This window comes from Diadema antillarum, unplaced genomic scaffold, assembly GCF_040938485.1.
Source record: "Diadema antillarum isolate AM-2024a unplaced genomic scaffold, OU_Dant_1.0 seq00001346_RagTag, whole genome shotgun sequence".
Lineage (NCBI taxonomy): Eukaryota > Metazoa > Echinodermata > Echinoidea > Diadematoida > Diadematidae > Diadema > Diadema antillarum.
The window spans coordinates 17,143-41,767 of record NW_027272111.1 but is presented as its reverse complement, the minus strand read 5'-3'; the positions used below and the strand labels follow the sequence as shown (position 1 = coordinate 41,767).

Here is a 24,625-nt window from a genome sequence, read left to right as displayed (position 1 = left end):
AATCAGGGTCAACATTTGCTGGTGAATCAACATTTGTATACGCGAAAACATACATGTACATGAAATTGAAAAAGCAGTATTTGCACGTATTATTCATAGCTCCTTTAAGTCTCCTGTGGTTGAGTTTATTATAGATCCACACACAAAAAAAAGAGAAAAAAGTGTATTTGTGATAAATTTGTGTATCAATATCAGTGTACAAAATTTTCCTCCTGTTTGTTCGTTCGTTTGTTTGTTCATTAATAGTTGCTGTTTACACATCAACTTGATACAAGAGTACACGCGTTATTGCCATAACATCAGTAGTTACCTCTTTGCTCAAAAGGAATCATATTTACACCGATTCTTTCTGCTCATCAGAGAAACCATAAGAAGAACAGCATATTTTGTCCGGTGTCATAAAAACAGACTTACATATTCTATCGACAACTTCTATCATAAACCTATGCCATTCAAATTGGTTTCCTTCATTATTTGCGTTGCCACAGTATACACTGATCAGATATTGTACATGCATGTAAAATGTCACGTGGGGTTTCTGTAATGGTTGACATGTTCTGTCGGATATGTATGAAGGCAAATTGTCAAGTTTAAGGAATGTTTGAAAAAGAGGCGTGCCGAAATCGCTTGATTTTTATATGATTTTTGTCTCCGACAGAAAATGTTGGACCCTTTTTGTTTGATCTCTGCTGCAAGAGACATTATACAATGTACATTCGCGTTTGATCACAAAGTCAATTCTACACATAGGCCTATTCAACTTCTACCGTTAAAAGCGTTTCAATCTCTCTATTGTTAGAACGTCTGTTACATTATACATTGATATTCTTCACCGCAATTATGAGCAAATACTGTGTCAAAGCTCTATATAAGTTCGGAGGTTCAACATTGCGATGAGAATACAAACTGAAGTATTAGATATGATATAAATCATTTAGAGTCAATGTCACAGACTATTGTGCATAATGCCCGCAGACCCTAGCGAATCTTGTTATTTTGATGGGAAAATGCAGTTTTGAATCAATGTCATTCTGAAGTACTCGTTATAACGGAATCATAGTGTAAATACCATTTTCCGTTTTCCCTTTTTTCGATTACCTGAAACATTTACTCCTGTTATCTGGAGTATAATTATATATATATCATACACAACAAACATGTCAGAGTTGAAGAATCAATTTCGACCCATCCACGACAAGATGACAATATTATTGTTGCATTCCGAAAGTTAACAGATGATCTTTTCAACGTGTATCATGGTATGTAATGGAGTCGTCTCTTCCCCTATGAAGGCAGACTATAATCATAGGAATTTCCCGTAAAGCATTTTCTTTTGCACACGGCCAACACATTCGCTGTTGCTAACTGGTTAGACCATTTGAAATCTTACGATTCGCGGCACAGTTGTCATGATTGAACACCGTCCTTCCCAGTCGGTGTTTATGTAATACGTAGATTGTTACCTTTATATGGAAAAAAGAAACTAAAAGTCATAAAAAACAGCTCTCCCGTATTCGCTCTCTTGGTTTCTTTAGTTCAATCATCTAAGTCACAACATTTCCAGTAGGACCTATGCTATGCACAGACCTGACAAAAACACCGGTGTATACTGTTTGCTGTTTTTCCTGTTTCGTCTTTTGCTCTTCTTATTATGTATGTGCAGCTATATGACATCAATATTATCCGTCTATTGTACTTTATGTTATTCCCTCAGAATCCACAAGATGTAATGTCAATTGCACCAAAAAGAACAAAAATGAAGAAAGATTGAACGGTAATGGGAAACACACAAAAACTACATAAATACGCAAACTGGAAAGCCAACAAACTATCATTCTATTTCAGTACATGTACAAAATAATTACACGCGTACGAACTACAAACGAAGCATTGATGCTGGGGGGGGGGGGGTGAATCATTGTTTCATTATTGTTACCCATTAACGTTGTCGGCAAAAAAGAACGTTGTTTTGATAATATGAAAGTGCCATCTGCAGAATTATGATTCCAGAGACTCCAACCCCAAGCACCTTCTGATCTGGAGATTCTCCCGCCCGAAACCCCTAGCAAACGGGAGACTCCAAGTTGATGTGTGAGAAGCGCAAAGTTCCTAGGATTCTAGATGTTCTCTGGTGCTATCTAAGGCTTATTTTTTCAACATACGATAGAAACAAGTAAGAAATCCTTTCCACCGGGAGACACAGAGCCAGGGCGGGAGAAATCAAATCTCAAACGGGAGAACGGGAGATTGTGCAAAAATGGGCTTTCGGCGGGAGATCTCCCGTCGAAAACAGGAGAGTTGGAGTCTCTGTGATTCTATCAGTAAAACATTTCTCCCTGTCAGCAGAATAAATTATTTCCCTTGGATAAATAAGGAGCTTAAGCCCTAATGAATAACTTGAATGTTTGCCTAGCGAGACGATTGCATATCATTACACCATTAAGAACGTTGCATACTCGTCATCTTCTGGTCTCTCAATGGGTCTTTCGGTTATAACATATATATCTCCCCCCCCCCCCTCCCATTTCCACGTGGAAGTTCATCAATTACACTACAGCCTTCACTTGCAGCAAAGCACAATGGGCAGGAAACAGTGAAGTCAACCTACGGTACACTCCAAAATGACCTCTCGTCCACGTTTTAAACGCATATCGCGTCATCGCATTACAAATCGTCGATATTCAGGCTAAAAAGTGCGCATGCTGGTCTATAAAACACATAACCCTCATGCTGAGGCAGAGACTGACGTCATAGGAGCCGTTATTGTCTCGACGGACTCTTTGAGCATTACGCGAGCCAAACAAAGTGAACTTGGCATTTAAAGTTCCCTTTCTTAATCCTTACTCTGTTGATACTAATTGTGTAGATTTGCTGCGTAATGTAGTGTTGACACTGGTCGAAAGTGGTGATTTTGACAAGTTCAAAGGAGTCGATATTGATCAAATTAAAACACATTCCGTATTTTTCATCCTGACTTGCTTCTGGTCAAATACAATGACCAAAAATAATTGTCAATACTTACATAAATTACACATAAATATTATAATTGTAAATATTGGTACACTTGGATATCGTATAGAGGTTATTATACACATTGCTACTCTACCCCTGCAGTGATTCATGAAAATGTAAACAAACAAAAAAGTGAAAGACTCTTATTCTATTTTTGTGTCATACGGTAGGATCTTTATCTGTTTAATGTTTTTCTCATGATTTATTTTTTCCTGTTAAATGTGGTTATGACATGCAAAGTTTGTACATTTTTTTTCTCTTTAAAATGTTCAACTGCTCAAATAATTAGCACTAAGAATCTTCTCATTACAATCAGGTGAGTGATTATTGAAAAAAAAAGATGCATTGTAACATTACGTGGCACATGTGCACGCGTGAACGTGCATACGCACACACGTAACCACACGCACACACGTAACCACAATGTCCACATAAAGGCAATATCAATACAGAAGAAGTCAGAATGAATGGAGAAAAACAAAATCAAGTGGAAGCTGCGAGTGTACACGTTAATGGTTCCGGACAGATTCACAAATCACATACGTCTGCTGTACGTTGTCACTGGATTGTACTTATAGTCCAAATTCAGCTTTGTCGTATGATATTTGTTAACGGATACAAATACAAAATAATATAAATGCGGGTAGAGTATGTCATCATCGCTCGAAGTTCTGCATGCAGTGAAAATTTTTGATTTGAATGTGGTGAACAAGTCATGAATGATTGATTGCGAAAATTGTTACAGATAATGAAACTTTCTCACAAGACAGATTTGGTTTCATGACATTTATTATTCACATTGACCAAGAGTATCTGTTATCGATACTAATCTGGTCTATCCACGTGCCTCTATAATTATAGTCCTGTCCACGTGCCTCTATAATTATAGTCCTGTTTACACCAACGTGGTAACGCACACAGCCTTACGTTATTTCTCGCCCAGCCATGCAGGTATGAGCTTTTAGGAAGTCTCGTTATTGACACTGTTGACGGTTTTACTTCATAAGTAGTCATAGGATTTGAAGACGGATGATGAAGCGCCATATGAGTGTTTTTAGAAGAGTTTCGCTCGGTTGCAGCAAGAATGAAATCTTTCAGTGATGGTAGAAAAAAATAATTATATCAATTCGAAATGTGCAGTATTCACTGTGCAAACGAGAGTGTGCTACCGATATATAACCGCAAATATCGCAATATCCCAAAACACAACATATTCTGCCGAAGAGGTTTTGGGGAAGCAATTATCTATGAGAGCATGATTTGAAGCCTTTATTTTCTGACCGATATCTGATTTGTGTATCATCGTAATAATGTCTTGTTCTTATACTCGCTTTCTAGCTATAAACAATCTACATCATTCTATCCCATGCATGAAAAAAAAAATCACAAACGAGCAAATCACTATATGTATCAACATTGTTCACGAAATACGCTTTTGTACCGTTGCATGATGTATTCATATCACAAAGTGTGCTTTTATATACTTTCATTTGGATACACTCCCTGAAAACATGAAAAAAAGAAGACGAAAGAGGAGAAGTAGGAAGATAGACAGATAGAAATACACAAGGAAAGAATATAGGACCTACAAAATAAAGAGCGTAAAGCGATTGTCGCACCCCACCCTCTGTAGCCGTCATGTGGCAATGTCGCGCTAGATACTACAGATAACTAAAAGGAATAAATTACTCGTAATGAGCATCTGGGAGTGGGAAAGAAGAATCTCAGCCAATATTGGAACCTTTGTTTGTTGATAAGAAGAATTTGTCTCATATCACAGCTCCATCCCGAAGTGGACGTGATCATTTCTACTTCCATTTCTTAACAATCTTCCAGGCGTCTGCAAGACATCATATACATTCGAAATTGAGCGAGGAATATGTAACCTTCTTTTATGTGTGGCTGCTTTAATGAGTGTGTGATTCGATCTGTGATTGTTAAAGATACTGTTCCAGAGCCATTGAGCCCCAAAAGATAATTTCCATGGAAATTCGAATGTTCCGTGAAAAAAAATAGAGCTAATTCCTCTGAAGATGGCGAATAGCAGTGTCCGCAGTAAGAAGACAATGGAAATAACAATTATGCTATAAACAGATTTAGCATGCCGACGACACTGGCACGAAAATTTTTCTCTCTGGCGGGGCTAGTTGCTGAGTGTTCAATGGCTGGGATTCGACGCTCGACGCTCTCGGATTGGACGACGTTATCTGGTCACGTGCGCTCACATGCCGACCAATCGGAGTAGAAGATCGCGGTAGTCTCCACTCGTGTCGTCGTACACGAGGTCTGTGACAGTATGGCTGTACGCACTCTGGAAAAAGTCTTTGATGTTCTCCAGATCGATCTTTGAAGGAGATAAAGAGGGGAAAATCATGAAAACAAATATAATTATTTCAAAACTTATACCAAATTGATCTGTAGTAGTGTTCACATGTTGAGCTATGACGTAAGGAAGTAATCATTAAATCAATCGCTACACGATGCATGGATGGGTTGATTGTAATGCAGTCCAACTAAATGATTACTGTATAAGAATTGGTAATGTATTCCACTCTTTATGCTGAAAAAAAAGAAAATAAAACGTTGGAGTGATGAATGAGGGAAACAAACTTGAATAGAAAAAAAATACATTATCTGAACCTAGCATTAAGCTTGATAAAAACTAGCATAACAGATGAAAAAAAAAAATGAAATTCCAATCAATTGCTCCTTTTTACGTTATGTAGACATCGAGTAAAAAACAACAACAATAAATTACCTTTAGAGTGAATTAGTATTTAAGATCAGAATTTGAACATGGCAAAACGGGAAGGGGGGGGGGGGGGGTTGGTGTGACAAAGTGATATAATAAGTGACAGGACAGAAGTTGTACCCCAAGCTCATTTGCATTGGCCAATGATGTTTTAATACCTGCATTATGTTGACTCCAATACTGTGAAATGAGAACAAGAAATCTCAAGCTTTACCTAAAATTTAATCTGGATTCATGTCAGGCTATACCCGCCTAAGATGGGGAACTTTGATACTAGATGATCTGATTTCTTTCCTTTCGTATTCTGTTTCATTTGCTCGTGTTTGTGTGTGCTATTTCTGGGCATCTGTATGCTTGGTATATTCTAGCGTCTCGTTAAAGAACAAAGGCGAGGGATAGGGGTCACACGGAGTTTTTACTGTGGAAAATGACACTCGTCGTGTGATATCACGGATAAATATATTCACGTAGGGCGTTGTATCTTACATTTTAATCACGGTATTCGATTGGTATTGTATGAATAGGCCTGCAGAGCAATATTGTGTCAATCATTATGATTAGTTTTACCTCCGATCTCGAGATGACGATTCGCATGAGTCGACTATCCTCCTTGCAGCCTATGTCCTTTATTGCCATGTGGAGCTGGTCAGCGTAGAAACCCGTCCTGTTGTACACGCTCTTCACTGCGAGGGGAGACGTAAAAGACGAATACATCATAATTACAGCGCGATACCGAATGAGAGAGAGACCAAAGAGACGGCCAAAGAAGATTCTGAAGAAGGGGGAGAAAGGAAATTGAGAACAAATGGAAAGGGAACACAAAGGAGGAGGAGGAGGAGGAAGAGAAGGAGGAGGAGAAGGAGAAGGAGGAGGTTGAGGAGGAAAAGGAGGAGGAGGTACTGGAGGAGGAGGTACTGGAGGAGAAGGAGGAGGAGGAGGAGAAGGAGAAGGAGGAGGAGAAGGAGGAGGAGGAGGGGAGAAGAAGAAGAAGAAGAAGGAAGAGGAGAAGAAGGTGGAGTAGGAGGAGTAGGAGAAGGAGGAGGATCGAGGAAGAGGGGAAGAGGAAGGGGAGGAGGAGGAGGGGGAGGAGGAGGAGGAGGAGGAGGAGGAGGAGGAGAAGGAGAAGGAGGAGGAGAAGGAGGAGGAGGAGGAGGAGGGGAGAAGAAGAAGAAGAAGGAAGAGGAGAAGAAGGTGGAGTAGGAGTAGGAGAAGGAGGAGGAAGAGGGGAAGAGGAAGGGGAGGATGAGGAGGGGAGGAGGAAGAGGAGGAGGGGGAGAAGGAGGAGGAGGAGAAGAAGGAGGAGGAGAAGGAGGAGGAGAAGGAGAAGGAGGAGGAGGAGGGGGAGGAGGGGAGGAGGAGGAGGAGGTTGAGGAAGATGAGGAGGAGGAAGAGGTGGAGGAGGAGGAGGAGGAGGAGAAGGAGGGGGAGGAGGAAAAGGAGGATGAGGAGAAGAAGGGGAAGAAGGAGGAGAAGAAGATGAGGAAGATGGCAATTTAAAAAGAGAGACAATTAGAATATGAGGAGGAAAAATCGGTTTAATGGGTTCGAGAAAAAGAAAGAGAGACATAAAAAAGGAACAATTGTTGAAAGAGTAGGCACAAGACGAAGAAGGAAAAACACTTCAGAGAAAAATAAGATGATACGAGAAAAGCTTGGAGATTAACTGGCAGAAAGATAAGACAGAAACAAAGAAGATAAATCACACAAAATAAGGAGAAAAGACAAAGCATGAAGAATGAACATACTGTACGAAAGGGAGGGGAAATAATATCATAAAATGGTATAGTGAGGAAAAAGATATGAGAAAAGAAATGACGAAATAAAAAAGAAAAAAAGAAAAAAGGAAGAAAAGAAAAAAAGATGTTTATGAAACATATGTCTATGTCCCTCTCTCTCTCTCTCTCTCCCTCTCTTTCTCAAAATGTTTCTAGTAAACAAGCAATGTTTGACGTCTTAATGCTGGCGATTAACCAGTGACATACTTTCGTGTTTAGTGTTAAAACGGAAAGACATCTTTGCAGAAAGCTTGTCAACAGACAATCATCGACGATGTCATATCATGCACCATACGTAAGTAAATTGCTTCTGGACATCATGAATTGATTTGGGCGAAAGTGAAAAATCATTCGCCAATCGTTTATAGAAATCATAGCGTCGTTTTGCGCTGAATTGACTGCAGAGAGATTGAAAATACAAACATTCAATTATTCATCCCTGTGCATCTGTCGCCGCATTGCGAGTGGATGGAGTTCACGCATCCATGTGTGAACCCTTACACATACTGAGCATATCAAGCCCTATCGTTAATATACGAAATGTTAAGTAATGTTACAAAGCCAGTCATCGCACTTTTCAAATCAGAAACACATGGCAACATTAGAAAGGTGTATGCTCTTTATCTGCATGAACCTTTTTCTTCTTTTAATCGTATCGTTGCATGCCCCTATATGCAAGGATTTTTTCTTTTAATCCAAAGGAAAACGCCAAGTCATTCACTGCAAATATACGTCTTTTACCTTTCCCTTAAAAAAACAAGACAACAAAGCAAAGAAGAACAAAAAAAAAAGAAGAACAGAGAGTGAAATGCACAAAACTCGTTCTGCCACAGGGTGGGGGAAAGATAAAAAGATCAGTTTGTTTCTCCATTCTAGTTTTCAAATGCAAAATGAAATCAAAATAAAGTACAGGTGAATAAAAGCAGACAATCAATTTCTTTACGTAATAAAATTCTATGGTAGGTACCGTATTCGCCGACAATTAGGCGGCACTATTTTAAACAAAAATAAAGCAGTACAGTCGGGATAAGGCCTATACATCAGCATAATCAAATCACCTGCCTAACCGACACACACAATCATTTATGGGACTATGCAATGTGCCGACTGTTATTGTTATGAGTAGAAAACGTGTGGAAACACGTAGAAATAACAGTTTCTTTTAAAAAATAACATAGAAAAGAACACAATCACTTTGATTTTTTTTTTCTTCTGTTTTTCATCACCAAAGTCGGGATGCGGCCCATCCGCCGGTGCGGCCTTATCGCCGGCGAATACGGTAAAATAGAGAAAAAAAAACAACACTACAAGTTAAAGGGATAATCCCTCATCTCAACTCACCCATGACCTTGAATCCCTCCTTCGTGTGATTATCAAGGTTACTCTGCTGGATGTATTCCTGGAGGGTGCATCCTCCGGCCTGTAACCATACCAACAGCACGACATCAATAATAAGATTGGGCATTTCGTTGTTTTGATGTTACTCCGTCGTGTTATTTTATCCTATAGCAAGGCCCCACACTAAGCTCTTTTTCTTTATCAGAACGTGTTGTCTGTTTGAACCATTGAGATTGAGGCCCTACAGCCTGGCAGTCGATCGCCTACGCACAAATGCACCAGGGCAAAGATAACTTTGTGGCTGCTCTCAAATTGATACAAGGGATACAGGAGGATTGAAAAGTTTTTGCAATACAGCTTTTCTTCTTCCTCTTCTTGTCATGATACTATTAAAGCACAATGTCCCTGCAGTGCGAACATTGAGTGACAGCCGAGATACATTTTCATCCAAGCTTGCACTATCTGCAAGATTGAAACTAACATGAACGACGCTATGACACTGCTTATAGAAGATTCCACTCTCCTCTGTTTATTACGTCAACAAACAGCAGCAACATGAAGAAAAAATATATATATGTGCACTGGACCTGTACTGTCGCTGCCTGGTAACTTGTATATATATATATATATATATATATATATATATATATCTCCTACGGCGACCAGGGATGACATCTCATAGCGCTTTGTATCCAGTGGAAAAGGCGCTCTAAAAATGTCTATATTTATTTATCTTATTCAATTCTCCATCGCTGAAACTTCACTTTATTCAGCCTTCTGATTAACAACAAAAACAGCGATAGCAGAATGATAATTTGAATCTCATCAAATTCAGCGTATTTTCTTCTTTTCGAACGTTTAACATCTGGTCATAATAATGGAAATTAAATCATATATTTTGTGCACTGTGTGTCTTATGATGCGAATAGTTGTGGCCTATTTGTCGCCAGGAAACCGTGATCCTTTATGCAAGGACTAAAATCATAAATCTGTCATCTAAAAGCCAAATCCATGAAGCCAGAGAAGAAAAATTTGTTTCGCTGGGGATGCATCCTGTTCGTCGCATAAATGATACACAGCGCAGACAAATTAACGTGAGCCATCGATCAATTTCCAACAAAATTCATTTCCTAATAGCAATAGCCAGTTTGACTTTCAGTTCACGTTCGTGGGAGTGTGTTTCGGTATATCAATATTTCATTTAAAGGGAATGGTTCTTGGGTTAAGAGGAATGACTATATCTAGTATTCAAGATGATAGTTATAATAAGGTCTTTTTTATCCAGGGTATCTCTTCAGTGTTGTCACTGCTCTACCAGAGGGCCCTGCCATTATCAATATCCTAGCGTAGCCAGGTACCCATTTATACACCAGTCCTGGGTTGAGAAACACATGGTGGGTAAAAACATTTTGTCCAAGGATGTATTAAAGCACTGCAGGAATCAAGCTCGGGCCCTCCGATTGAGAGTAGAGAGTCTTATCCACTATGCCACTCCGCCCCATAATTACGTGTACTGCACTATTATTATCATCATTATTATTATTATTATTATTATTATTATTATTATTATTATTATTATTATTATTATTATTATCATTATTATTATTATCATTATTATCATTATCACTATTGTTGTTGTTGTTATCATTATGACTACTACTACTTCCACTATTACTACTATTACTATGATGATGTTGACGATTGATGATGATGATGATTTTATATTAAAAGTAGCAGTTGTAGTAAAATGATAAAACAGATATCATATTATCTAGATGTAGAATTGGCAAATAAGAACAGTTTTCATTAAGAAAATATAAGAATATGAGAAAGACATTTGCTTGTTTTGAAATGTGTGCGAATCAAGCCTTAAGTCCTACTTTACCAACCCGTTGTATATTATGCTATGTGTTTTCACATCAATGTAAATAAGAACTAGTTTCGACGTGTCCAAATTTGTAGATATTAGAAGGCGTGTAAATGACACCTTGAAACTGTAAATCCGTTCCTTAGCTTTCCTTCCTTCTCTTTCGAATTGCCAGGTTAAGAAGACATAGGGAATTAAGAAATCCCATCAGTTTGAAAATTTAATACGAGTAGTTTGCTGACAGACAGACAGTGTAACATACGCAAACACAAACACACACACACACACCCACACACACACACACACAAACAAACAAACAAACAGATGAGGAAGAGTGAGTTACATAACTCACCTTGTCAAAATTGAGGAATATGGAAGACAGTTGGGGTAAACTCGAATTGCCGAAAATCCTGATCACTTCTTCGTCGCCAGATTGAAGGCGTTCCTGGGTGTTCTGTTGATTGCAACAAAACAGTGATATATGATCTATAATTATGATAATGATATCAAGAGTATGTATCAATATCAATATAATATCAATGTATAATATGGTGTTATATAATGCAATATACGACCCCGCATCACAAAACCAACAAAAAGCTGCCAGACATGGATTTTTAGTGAAGAGCAGATTCTGAAAGAGCAGACTTTAAGCTTTAAAATGATGTATAGTTCAATTCAAAATGGACTCTCCTAATATATCCTAATACTCGAAAGAAAGCTTACACTCTGGAAAGTGTGAACTGAGATAAGAGGCTCTGAAGTACAGGGTCTATTCAAGCGCTTGATCTTTACCAAGTCGTGCTAGCTGTGCGATGAATGGAACAAAATCAGGATGTGAACCGCTGGAGCAACAACAGTCATGACAATGAAGGGACTTTTAGATTAAGCTGAAATTGAGCGTGCTTTATTAATACATTCTGTAGATAATCAAAGCCAAACTTCACAGCAGTAGCACCACTCTTTTCAAAGTTATTAGAGTTGAAAACAGGGGCGGATCCAGGAATTCCGTAAAGAGGGGGCGCGTTTACAAAATTAAAGGGGGCGCACGCACCCCTCCCCCATTTTTTTCTTTTTATTTCTTTTGTTTCAACAAAAAATAAAGGGGGCGTGCGCCGGTTGCGGTCCTCCCTGGATCCGCCCCTGGAAAGTGAAGAATATGGATATGGTTTTAAGAAATAAAAAGTGGACTCTAGAAGACACGCCTAATTACACTATTCTACCAAAAAGCGTTCGTGAAAAACTGCCAAAACACAATACCCTGTTTGTTTTATGATCCCAAACTTGAGTACAATGTAGAAGAAGACTTGCTCTTTCAGAAAATACGAAAACCTCAAGAATGGCTGAGTTGACCCATTTCACCTATTTTCAGTCCTCACACATAATCAGTGAGTGCGACTTTTTGTTGGTTTTGTGATGCAATGTCACAATTATAATATAAGATAAAATAATATAATATAGTATAATATCATAATATGATAATTATTATAATATGATATGATATAATATGATACTATATCATATTATATTATGTTATATTATATTATGTTATATTATATTATACTATATTAAAGGTAATATTTTATTTTTTTTTATTTCCAGTTATATTTAACCAGGGTAGCCTCGTCAGTTATAAAACTGTTTTCAATGAGGGCCCTGCAGATGGGTGAAAACATAAAAATACAATACATAACATTTAAAAACAAAAATTTACAGATAAAACCGCAACTGAAAAAACATAGATTCAAAACATAGTTACACAATTGATAACAATAAACTTAAAATGTCTTGAAACATAATCATTAATTCATCATCAAAATATTCGTTACAGTACACATACATGTCTAAGATTGTCATATATCAATTTCCATAAGTATGATAAAATAAAATGCTCCTTAAAAAAACAATGCACAATTGATAAACTGATAAAGTGTTTAATCTGATTTCTTACTCCCAAAATCACTCCAATCAGTCCACAAAATTAGCAGGTAACGGGCGGAGTACGAAGAAGAAAAGAGGAAGAAGGAGATTGTAGAGGAAGATGAAAGATGAAGGAAAAGGCAGTAGAAGGAAAGAAAGAGATAACTCAAGGAGGGGCTAAGAAGGGAAGGCACTCCAAAAGCATGATAAAGTAAATGTGAACGGCTTACAAACAAACGTCAATACCAACAAAATCTGCTACAATCGAGGAACAAAGCACATACATCGGATTACACTGTTTTTACAATTAAGGGATGGGCCGCGTGCGTCCTCTCATTGATGCTCGTAGTGCATTAATTGTATTTAGTTGCCTTTGCTCAGGTGTGAGGCTGTTCCATTCTGTAGTGCCCACGTACTGGAAAGTGCGTTTGCCACTATTATTCAAAATTTGACAACCACCTTCACATAGAGATGCATTTGTCTTTGACCTAGTACCCACTGTGTGTGAGGGCTTTGCAAAGCGTTGTGACAGATATGGAGGCGCAAATTGTTAACGCACTTAGATACCTCACACATTCTATGAACATGTCTCCTTTCTTCAAGGTTCTGCCACTTTAGATTCCTGAACAAATCAACAATGTGTGTTCTAGGATGAGCACCCAGTATCATCCTATTATGCAACAAATCCAATTTTCTCAATAGAGCCAACGAGCAATTTGGCCATACAAGATCACAATAATCGAATTGGGGCATTATGAGCGCATTGCACAATACTCAAATAAGATAATATATCTCGTGCTCAGCACCTATAAACGTTGGCAAAGACTGCAACTATTATTATGAGTTTACGAAATGTGTTCTGTACTCGGGTGTGTGTATGTGTGTGTGTGGGGGGGGGGGGGTGCAGTGCTCACAACTGGTCGGGTAAGGGATCACTATTCCCCCCACCCCCCCCCCCCCCTCCCCCCATGAGATACAGCTGGGGCTTTATCTTGTACATGTATGATGTTTGCAATTTGTATTGCAACTTACGTTTCTGAGGTATTCTAAGTCTTTGTTTCGTTGCGGCACGTCAACTTTCCGCTGAGTTGACCTTTGACCCTGAGTAGAGAGAAAGAGAAAAAAAAAACAGAACATAAAGACATTAGGAAATATTTGAAACAATGTGGCACGAAGCAACTAGCAAGAACATTTTTTTTTTCTCCAACAATAATTACATTTTTGTTTTTGTATTGCGATAATATAAGTCTTTCTGGTGAGAAATAAACGAAATGTTTTCTGTATTGTTATTTGATAACTTTGGCTTTATGAGGATCATTCTTGTTTTTCTCCAGTTTATCATTTTTACTCGAATTTTTGCTCGAATGGGGGAGGGGGGAAATTCCTTATCCAACATTTATTTTCAGTGTGTTAACGTGTATGTTTATTTGTGTGTATGTAGTGTCTCTTGTATGCTTCATGCTATACCTTCGACAAGGTCGACAAGTTGTGCTATATTTGTCTTACTAATTGCAGTACTGGATAATGTGAAGGATGTACATTGTAGTTTGAAGAACGGGACATTGTTAGAGAGATACGTGTGCAGGGAGAGGACACAAGGAAGTAAAGAGAACGACAAAGATAGACAGAAAGATAGGTAGGCAGACGAAAAAAGACAATCAAAGAGATTATAGATATATTAATGATGTAAACATGTGTACAGAAATCTTACATCGATAACGCTGATAGATAGATAGATAGATCAATAGATAAATAGAAGAATATTGTAAAATATAAACATATATAAATGCATGTTATATACAACTTTAGATACAGAGAGAGACAGACAAACAGACAGAAAGATAGACAGACAGACAGACAGACAAGACTGACAGAGAAGATACAAAACGAAAAGTAAAAAGAGGCAGGAAAGGAGTGAGACAGAGAGGGAGAGAGAGAGACTTGGTGCTCACCGTGATAAGGCGCAAGAGAATGGCTCTAAATAAACCTTTTGTCTGTTTCTCCACCTCTTCCTCCAAGCTGTGCTTGAATTCTGAATATGGAAAAAAAAATGATCAAAAGGAAAAGAAAAAAAAAATGAGCGAGGATTAATTGCCAATAAATGTCAAAGAATTTCAGCGACGAAGTCAATTACACGCCAGTAATTGATATCTATAAAGGGAGTCCGCAAAACCCCACAACGTCCACGGCGAAGCACAAGTTTGCACATTGGGAAATCGCCTGTGTAGCATTGAACAGGAACTTGTCAGATGGTAGAAAATAAAGTCAAACGGGCAGTCCCAGACAGACATAGATAATGGGACTCATATAATTTTTACGACACACTGATCGTCCCTGCGGTGTTCCGGTTTGAACGGCTTATTATTTCATTTCATTTCTTTCATTGAGTTTCCACACAGATTTTACAGTGTTGTGTTTGCAACACCCATCCATGACAATCGAGTATTGTAAAGCAACACATAATATTATATTATGAGTTCAGTATAATCATAAAGACTCTATTAACATTTACATGAAACAAAATCTATTAAAATCAATCTAAAGTACATTACATTCATGACGGATGAATAAAATTGTGTGCGGTGGGAACCTACATTGAAGCATGCAGTTGCTTGTGAGTGCAGGTCCCCCCCCAAAAAAAAAAACAAAAAAACAAACAAACAACAACAACAACAACCCAAACCAAACAAAGTACTAAATAAAAACGTAGGAACTTGAAGGGATGATATAGGATTGGTGGAGACGAGGATCAGGCTTGTAACTTTTTGCGAGATACCAAGAAACCACCTATGAATACTACAGACCCTACCATTCTAAGAGCAATTCGAAGTTTATTTGATGAAAATCGGTTTTGGAATGGCTGAGACATCCGAAAACAAAGTAAACAAAGTGATCCTAATAAAAGGTGGTCCCATTTTTTATTAGGATTCCTCTTTTTTATGATTTTATGTCAGCCATTTCAAAATAAATTTTCATCAAATAAATGTTGAATTCCTCTTGGAATTGTATGCTCTGTCGTATTTCATAACAGATTTCTCATCACCTCACAAAAAAAAAAAAATTGTTAGAAACCCGAAGTTAGGTCTCAAGCAAAACTATACGATCCCCTCAACATGATCGAGATTTAGGGGGAGGGTGTCCTCTGTGTATCTGGAGGATGAGTCATCGCGTGCAATTATCAGCCGCAAATTGCAACATTCACATGACGAATTTTCAAAATGAATCCAAGTTGAGTTAATTGTCGTTTTGCCAATCACACGCCTGTAATTAAGCGCAGTTTACTGTAAAATACCATTCTGAACACAATCAGAAAATTGGCTTTCTATAAAATCTATAAAATGTAATACTTTTATCCTGAAGAAAAATAAAAAGTCAGACGAAATTGTTACTTTTAATACCATTGCTGCTCTTCAGAAAAAACATAATTATAATGTCTTAATCTCGTTGACCAAAAGAAATCATGAAATCATCTATTACAAATTTAAGCATGTACTTTATTTGCTTAATGACGGAAATTTATTCTTATCATGTGTAATTCTTAATTAATCGCATTTCTTTTAGAGAGAGTGCGTATGAGTTTTGAGGTTCATACACCCGGCGTCTACACAAAAAGGTAATTTATAATGGGTAATGAGATGAATACAGAATAAGTGAGATTTATTTCCTATGTATCACTTCTTTAAAAGAAAAAGAAAAAAATCTCACCTTCTTTATAAGCTTTGGTGATTGCCTCTACCTCCTGCAAGAAAGCAAAGACAAAAAGAGGGAAAAGTCATTGCTTTAACTTGATATTGATTGTCCTTTTTAGATGGAAGGGGGAGGGGGCTTAATGTCCTCCCCCCTCCGCTTGGACGGAAAGGATCTCTCGACGGAACCCTTGGAAAGTCGTAGGTTTAGTTGTGGGTTTCTTCTTATTATTTGTTCGATCATTTCTCAGATTTTTTTTTCAACCCAAACTATGGGGGGGGGGGGGGGGGGGGAGGCGCTGCAGCCCCCTGCCATTCCCCCGTTCTGAGGCTCCTGTATTGTGACGTCATTATAACATGAGAAAGATGACGACGTCGATGACGATTGGTTGATATGATAGTCAGAATGATATGAGCAGTAGTAAGAGTAGACGTACCTATCATATTGATAACAATGATAATAATAACAATAATAATAGCAATAATAATTACAATGAAAATAATAATAATTATTATTATTATCATCATCATCACTTTCATTATCATTACTGTTGTTATTACTATTATTTCTATTATCATACTCATGATAATGATAACAATATTGTAGATAACAACAGAATGTCCTATATATACGCACTACGAGGGTATCCAATTTCGTGGCTGCACTTCTACCAGGAGATTTAGTCAGGACTCCTTAGCTGGGTTGAACAGGACATTTCTGTGTCATTGGCGTGCCTTTGGCTCGTGCACGACTGAACGCTATCACACGAACATCAACTGAATTGTTGAAGTTATTGTTGAATGCATAGATTTATAATCATCCCGTCTTTCACAATAATGCAATCTCGTAACCTCTCAACCGATGTTCTTACACTTTTTCCGCTTGTTGTCTCAACACGTCAGAATTATCTAATTATACTTATAAAGAGCCCATTATAATCAAAACGTGTAAATTCATTCTCGAAATAAATGAATTCTTGGCAAACACTACCCGCGACTTGCCTGGGGTTCAAGAGGGTAGAGCATCTCCAACAGCGCAACGTCTTTGTGAGCCAGCGAGGGATTCTGTGGTTGGGGGGGGGGGGGGGGGGGGGGAGAGAGAGAAAAAGAGAAAAAGAAATCCATTAGTGATTAGCAGTCAGCAACAGTTGGGTGCAAAGAGTCACAATTAGTTGAGACATGCGGAATGGGATTATTCAACCAAAAGAAACAAATTAGAATCAATGCTCTTCATAATTTTGCTCCACATTACAACATAATATTTTTTTTTTTTTACTCTGTCTTCTCAAGAAAAATGAAACCCTGACTTGAGTCTGATGCATTTTGTTTGCTACGTTCACTAAAATGATTTTTCCCGGTTTGCGGGAATGACCAGAAAATATTTCACTTCCATCTTTTTTACCACACTAAATGTCAAGTCTCTCTAGATCACTTGGAGCAAATCGCACAGGTGACATTGTAAGTTGTTTATCCTTCCCTAAAATTTGACACGTTATAATGCAAACCTATAAAAACTATGCCTCGCGTCAATCACTATACATAGAAAGAGCGATGGAAGTGATTATGGTAATGAATTTATCACAAACGTCGATGAACTACTAAAAAGAAAAAAAAAAATGGCTTGCCGTTGAAACAAGGACGTAGGGCGTGGCCAAAGTGTGGCGCTCAGAGTCTTTAAAATTTTAATCGAGGTTATAGCATCAATCTTTCATTAGACTGCGGTGTATGTCAAGTGATGGAGCGTCAACTTTGTGAAAGGAACCTGCCTCATTAAGAAATACTCGCCCTTCGCGGTACTCCACAACGACTATTTTAGGGAAGCGCTGGGATTGTAGAAAATAAGAAATGCAGGATACCCCGACAATGAATCAATGATGGGCTCAATTTGTCTGCCATTTCCTCATTTTTTTTTCACTTTCCGGTAGGCACGTACGAGCATCCATTGACTTCGTGAAATATTCAACTTGATAGATAATAATTATATGGAAATTTTTTGAGGCAGACTGCAATATGGAAACCTTTTTTAGATTTCACATCCTGCGAAACGATGCGATATAACTGTTGCGTAAAGAAAAATAAAAAAACCGTGTGTTCTTCGTTCTGTCCTTCCTTTCTATCCTCCCTCTCTCGTTTCATCTATGTATCTATATTTTATCTATCTATCTATCTATCCATCCATTTATCTTCCTATAGTATCTGTCTATTCAATTCAATTGAATAATTCAATTCATATATCTATCTATCTATCTATCTGTCTATCTATCTATCTATCTATCTATTTATATATCTATTCATCTACTTCTGAAGGTAGTTTAGTTTACCTTATCCTACCCTTACCTGTAGTGTATTGTGAACGTGCTTTGCCAAAAATACGTCTGGTTTCTCCCATAAGGCCGCTTATCGTTTTCCGGTATTGTACGCTGAGGTCGCTCTTCATTTCGGCAAGAAGGCTCTGTATAAAAGATTTGACGAATAACGACATTAATTTTCATCAGTTTTATAGACTAGAAATGTGCGGGGAATAACCTAAGCACCAAAAACCTCAACCTTGACAAAGAATATAAAGGAAAAAAGTGATACCCATATTTACATACAAATAAAACCATTATAGATCAGAAGGCGAAGAAAAAACGGAAAAGATATTCGAGATTGATATTAACCAATAGCCAATACTGCAATTTAAAAGTAAAATAAAAAAGCAAAAACAACTGCAATAAGAACAAATTATCACATGAATTGCACATTGACGACAGACACAGAGATGTTAAGGAAGAGAAATAAGAAAGGACAAACTTTTCAAATGTGCCCGCTCTACCAATACTCACTGTGCTGTATTTGGCTTCGTAAGACTTCGCTATCAGCTGCCTCTGTTCATTAGTACGTCTAGACAAAATGCTTGTAATTGATTTATCATCCGAACCTGTAAGAACAATCACCATACCATATTATTCAATGAAAAGAAAAACCTGCATATTAAGTTACTTAATTATTTCCTCAAGTCTCTGAGATTACAACATCACCGATTATAAGGAATTATTTTACATCACGCAACAGATTAAGTGCTATCATTATTTTCTGTTGTTTTCTTTCAAATTCCCCTTTGAAACCTATGGATTAAAAAATAACGAATCACATTAGCTCAAACTGTTATCTTTCCCTTTTAATGATCAATGTTTCCAGTGGAATGAATAAGTAAATCATCGAACCACACCCTTGTTTATGGTCTCGGTGTCCCTAACTTTTGTCATGAGAAACTCTGATCACATTCTCTAGTACGATGTCAACTTCGTTTATCTAGTATTATCATGGGGGGAATTTCGTAATTGAGGGGGTTGGTGCAATATAGTGCTAACCCACACAATAGTCATTTTGAGATAATCGCTGTTGAAGGTTTGGAAAGTCATACATTGTACATTAATAAAACATGAATGCATGCATTTTTACCATGTTATTGGTTGAATTCAAATATGATATTTTCACTGAGGTTAGAGTGAAGGATATGGATTATGACAATGCATGTAACTCAATTTTAGCAAAAGTGTGGGTTAGCACTATATTGCACCGACCCCCTCAATTTATCCAACAATACCTGGCGCAATCAAATTATCGCACTAGCATATGCATGCATGTGTAAATACAATCTCAGACGTTATATTATCAGACGATCTTTTGTGGAGGTGCTTTGTGTGTTCTCGGCAGCAAATTTTAACCAGCATCTCAAACAATGCACGACGATTTGCTTTAAATCAATAGCTTGGTATTCTTCCGCGCTGACGCAAAAAAAAGTGCCACGCCCTAATTTGATAAGATGTGAATAGGCAGCCTGCGTGACTGTGTTTACGAAGGTTTTATAATTACGTCCATTAGATGAGAAAATAGTGCATCACGGCATGACAGATGTAATATCATGATGTCTGGAAGCATCCGTCAATCAAGCCCACGCATTGCTCGCTGTCTGTGGCATTTTGCAATATTCTCTGATGTTTTCACCACTCTTATAGGACCTTGAGGTCGGCAGCGCATTGTACTAACGTAATTCTTGTTGGTCGTACGAAGCTGAACGACAAGCGTCAACTATTTGGCGAAAAGTTAATGAATCTAATCATTTTTAAGTTCAGAAATAAATTGTCAGTGAGCTTGTTCATCATGTAAGTAAACAGAATGAAAATGCCATCAGTTGATATGACAAGCACAGCGTTAACATTACGAGCTCGTATATCAGAAAACAAAGAAATACGCAGAACCAACACGAATCAAAACATAATAAAACAATTTATGTATAAGTTAAGATACTAATAAATAAAAATGACATCACTTTTACTTTCTTTATCTTCCAATTGATGTATGTTCAATGAATTTGCTCTTGATTTTGCTTGCTTCGTTTCTACGTAAATCATATATTTATGATTATGTTGTGTTTTTTTTTCTCGTTCATCCAACGCAAAATTATACTTGAATGTGTGTAATGACGTTACCAAAATAATGTTACAGGGGTGGTATAGTATTGCTTGAGGTGAGGATTCGGCTTTTAATGTTTTGTGAGATAATAATTATGTATTTAGAAACCATTCAATGAAATGTTAAAGAGCATACAATTCTAGGGGAAATTGAAAGTTTATATTACTTAACATACGATGAAAATCTGTGGGGTATGAAATGACTGAGATATAAAAAAAAACAACGTACAATGTACAATAAACATGATAAAGAGACCCTAATGAATGGCGTAGCCTGTCGCATTTTTAGTATCACTTTTTGGGATATCTCAGCAACTTCAAGACTATCATCAAGAAACTGTGAATTCGTCTCAGAATTACATTTTTATTCAAATTTTATAAGATGTTTCTCTTTATCTCTCTCTCACACACACACACACAAGCACACGCACACATACATAGTTCGAAACTGGTGGCCCCATCTATTAAATCAAAACTGTACCATCCCTTTAAATGCGTCTTGCATGAAAATAACCGTGTTTCTCACAAGAGCTCCCCCACAAATTAATGATCCACTGACTTGTTCTCTACCCCGGGTTGACTGCATGAATGAGGTGTCAATGGTAAATGTATACTTCCTGGATAGGTACCGCACGGATAAAGTAGATCATAAAATTTGACTCTTGTGATTTGTTGGTATATATCTACAATAAAGGAGGAGATCACGGCGTGATTGCGTGTAGGATATTCATGGAGTATGAAACTTCATTTTTTTTTTTAACGCGACATAGCTTACCTTTAAACGCCTTGTGCAGATCCTCAACGTCTCTTTCAACATTGAACGGGTCTGCTGGCTGTACGGTCCCCTGACAGAACAACAATCGATGATGATAATAAAGTTAATTGATTAACACGCGGGCAGTCTCGATGACCCAGTTCAGTTTCGGATATCTCCTATTGGGGACCGAGAGTTTAGGCCTATAATTATCGTCCCCAGAAGAGCTGCTATACAATATAGAAGTCTGGATGAAATACCCTTACCCTAATTTAACGTTAACAGCTGCATCGACTCGATTGGAGTTACGTGCGAGAAAAGGAAGTTATTAAGCGCGTGCAAACAAATTCGATTGTCTTCAATTCAATACATGTTCAGTCTGCAAAGTTAACATTTTAAACTGCACTCTGAAAGTGTATACCAAAAACCGCAAAAAAGGGGGGATAGAAGAGTAATACTTAATTGATAAAGATATATGCATTGAAATAATTGCGTTACTAAATACTAATGATTGATGATTTGATAGACAATTACTTCTTGATAATTTGTTTCAATTTACATAAGCCTACTCGTGTTTGTATAGGCCCTACACTTGAAGACATCAGAAATTATTGTATTGATAGTACCAATGACAATGACAAATAAGTTAAAGAAAAAGAACATGACTATGTTCACATAAATGCAGCACACCACCAGTGCACTGAAAGTTATCATTGGCATAATTATACATACGTATCACAACGATTTTTTTTTCTCACCCTCGAAAGGAAATCTCTGCATACAATAGCGGGTCTGGTCCTTACTGGACACGGGGGCTGGTCGGCCGGCATGATCTGCTTCCCGCCCTCCTGAGTGAAATATGTAAAATATGGGGGGAGAGTGAGAGATTTGAGATGGAGAGATAAATAAATCTATAAATATAAACATATAACAATAATATACATATATATATATATATATATATATATATATATATAATGTAATAACTAGAATAGAGAAATAATATAAGATACGTAGGAACAAAGAGCGAGAGAGAGAGAGAGAGAGAGAGAGAGAGAGAGGGAGAGAAATTATGACCTGCCACGACAAAAGGATTCGAAAGTCGCCGACGTACGGCTGAGCCGAGAAAATCAAATTTAAAGTCAAAACTGGTCAAAACCATCTATTTTCTGGTTCTGGCATAATTTTGTTGCATAATATTTCGTGTATCATCTGCCGAAATTTCGAAGCTGATCAAAGGAACACCAAGAAATTATAGTTTTTCTGAGCTATGATTTTACGACTTTCAAAGGAACAGAAACGTGAGTGTAGATTTGGATTTAGCGCCTCAGATAGACTCCGCCCCTGGCAACAAAGGAGTGATCTTACTGGTCAGTGTGTGGCATATATGACATAGTTGGTCGTGCGTAGACCGTTATATATATAAAAGGCTGACATATCCAAAATATGGCGTTCCTAATAAAAGATGGGACCCACTCGTCATTAGGATCGCTTTGTTTTACTTTGTTTGGGGTATCTCAGCCATTTCAAAACCGAATTTCATCTATTAAAATCTGTAATACTTCTTGATAGAATTGTATGCTCTTAAACACTTCATAAGTGGTTTTTATTTATTTATCTATTTATTTATTTATTGCAATTCTTTATCCAGAGTAGCCTGATCAGCATGAGATATATAAACAGGATAAACTATTACATTTTTAAAAAAAATTTAAAATTTTTTTTAAACTATTACATTTTCAAAACAGTATAAACATATAACAATAATATACATATATATATATATATATATATATATATATATATACATATATGGTTTCCAAGTATCTCGCAAATATGCTGAAAAACCTGAATCCTCATCTCAACCAATACTGCACATCCCTTTAAGATGTGAATGCAGAGTAATATATTTGTAGCAAACTTCAATAAGTACAAAAGCCCCAAAAGAAAGCAAGAATGAATTGTACCGCCACGTCGATGCTATCAAATTTTTTCCTCCTATTTTTATCAGCCAAATAATTATTATTTTATGATGTCTTAAAGTAAAATGAACACGGCATTCACAAGGGAATTACTTCTGTCATAGGAGTGGCAATTATCTTGCAAAATTACGTCCAGTAGGTATGTCACACTACTTCATGGTAAGCCTTTGTCCCCCCCCCCCCCTTTTCATATCAGGGTAAAAGCTATGAAACGTCCCTGTCTAATCGTACGTATATATACTCTGCACAGAAATCAATAATCTGCGGCACAGTGTTGAGCTCAAAATCAGGTTCTTTGGCAATTGACTTGCAAGAGACACCCAAAAGAAATATTTTAAGAAACATCAAATTCGGAGCTTTGATAGTCTTTCATTTTTAGACCCTTTTGTCCTTAACGACTCCGGGCTGCTGTGGACAACAGATGCTGCTGTTGTTGTGACGTATAGTGATTTGTCCCGTGACTTGCTTGACAAGCTGATGTGTTTTGACGGGCAGGAAGCGGGCGCTGTAATGGTCGTCTTCCTGTTTGGATGTATTTATAGGAAAGGGCCGGAGTGGACAACTTGGAGAGTATAATGGGGGTCAAGAAATAGACACTCCTATATCGCTCTGTATACTATCATGGCAGTCCTTTAAAGGTACTTTTTACCATTGGAAGCAGTTATTTAAAAAAAAAAACATCTCAAGATATCACATCTGATGCATAGATGTGTAGGTCAGCTATATCACAAAACATCCTACCATGTAAAAATTTCGCAAGAAAGTCTAAAACATAAGGAGATATTACTATTTTTCTCAAGAAACCATAACTGTAGACAGTTTAGTCTAGAAATATCTTTATCATAACTATAGTTCACATTTTGTATATCTAACAATACTTATACTGATTCAGCTTTTTACATTGGCTGTTCCTATCCCTAACTCACATTTTAGAACTGTTTTGAAGCACTAAAGCTGGGTTTTTGTTTCATTTGCAAATGGTAAATTATGCCTTTAATACAACGTACAATACAACGTTATTGCATAGTCATAATAAAGCCATCGCGCACACGAACAAAACGAGGTGATCTCTTATCGTTTTT

The 24,625-nt window shown here is 37.4% G+C and overlaps 1 protein-coding gene and 1 long non-coding RNA gene across 2 annotated transcripts; both read right to left on the bottom strand.

The window, feature by feature from the left end:
- Window positions 1–5,183: 5,183 nt before the first annotated feature.
- On the bottom strand, window positions 5,184–14,227 carry LOC139708519 (annexin-B12-like). The gene is made up of 6 exons (XM_071620461.1): window positions 14,204–14,227; window positions 13,697–13,765; window positions 11,097–11,198; window positions 8,881–8,959; window positions 6,332–6,447; window positions 5,184–5,356 (listed from the first exon to the last, which is right to left on the bottom strand). Exons 1-6 carry the CDS (start codon window positions 14,225–14,227, stop codon window positions 5,234–5,236), a joined length of 513 nt encoding a protein of 170 aa, XP_071476562.1. The 3' UTR covers window positions 5,184–5,233.
- Window positions 14,228–14,651: 424 nt separating this feature from the next.
- LOC139708517 (uncharacterized) lies at window positions 14,652–18,728 on the bottom strand. The gene is made up of 4 exons (XR_011709368.1): window positions 18,688–18,728; window positions 17,353–17,415; window positions 16,370–16,403; window positions 14,652–14,696 (listed from the first exon to the last, which is right to left on the bottom strand). It is a non-coding gene; the product is annotated as an uncharacterized lncRNA (long non-coding RNA).
- Between the last annotated feature and the right edge of the window lie 5,897 nt (window positions 18,729–24,625).

What these genes read in the sequence shown, in the direction of transcription:
- LOC139708519 (XM_071620461.1), bottom strand. Translation starts at nt 14,227, where the DNA reads ATGTCCCGTTCTTCAAACTACAAT. An exon ending in ACTTAGAATACCTCAGAAAC is followed by an intron (nt 11,199 to 13,696) that starts GTAAGTTGCAAT and finishes TGCAATCAACAG; the next exon opens with AACACCCAGGAACGCCTTCA. An exon ending in TCGTCATCTCGAGATCGGAG is followed by an intron (nt 5,357 to 6,331) that starts GTAAAACTAATC and finishes TCTCCTTCAAAG; the next exon opens with ATCGATCTGGAGAACATCAA.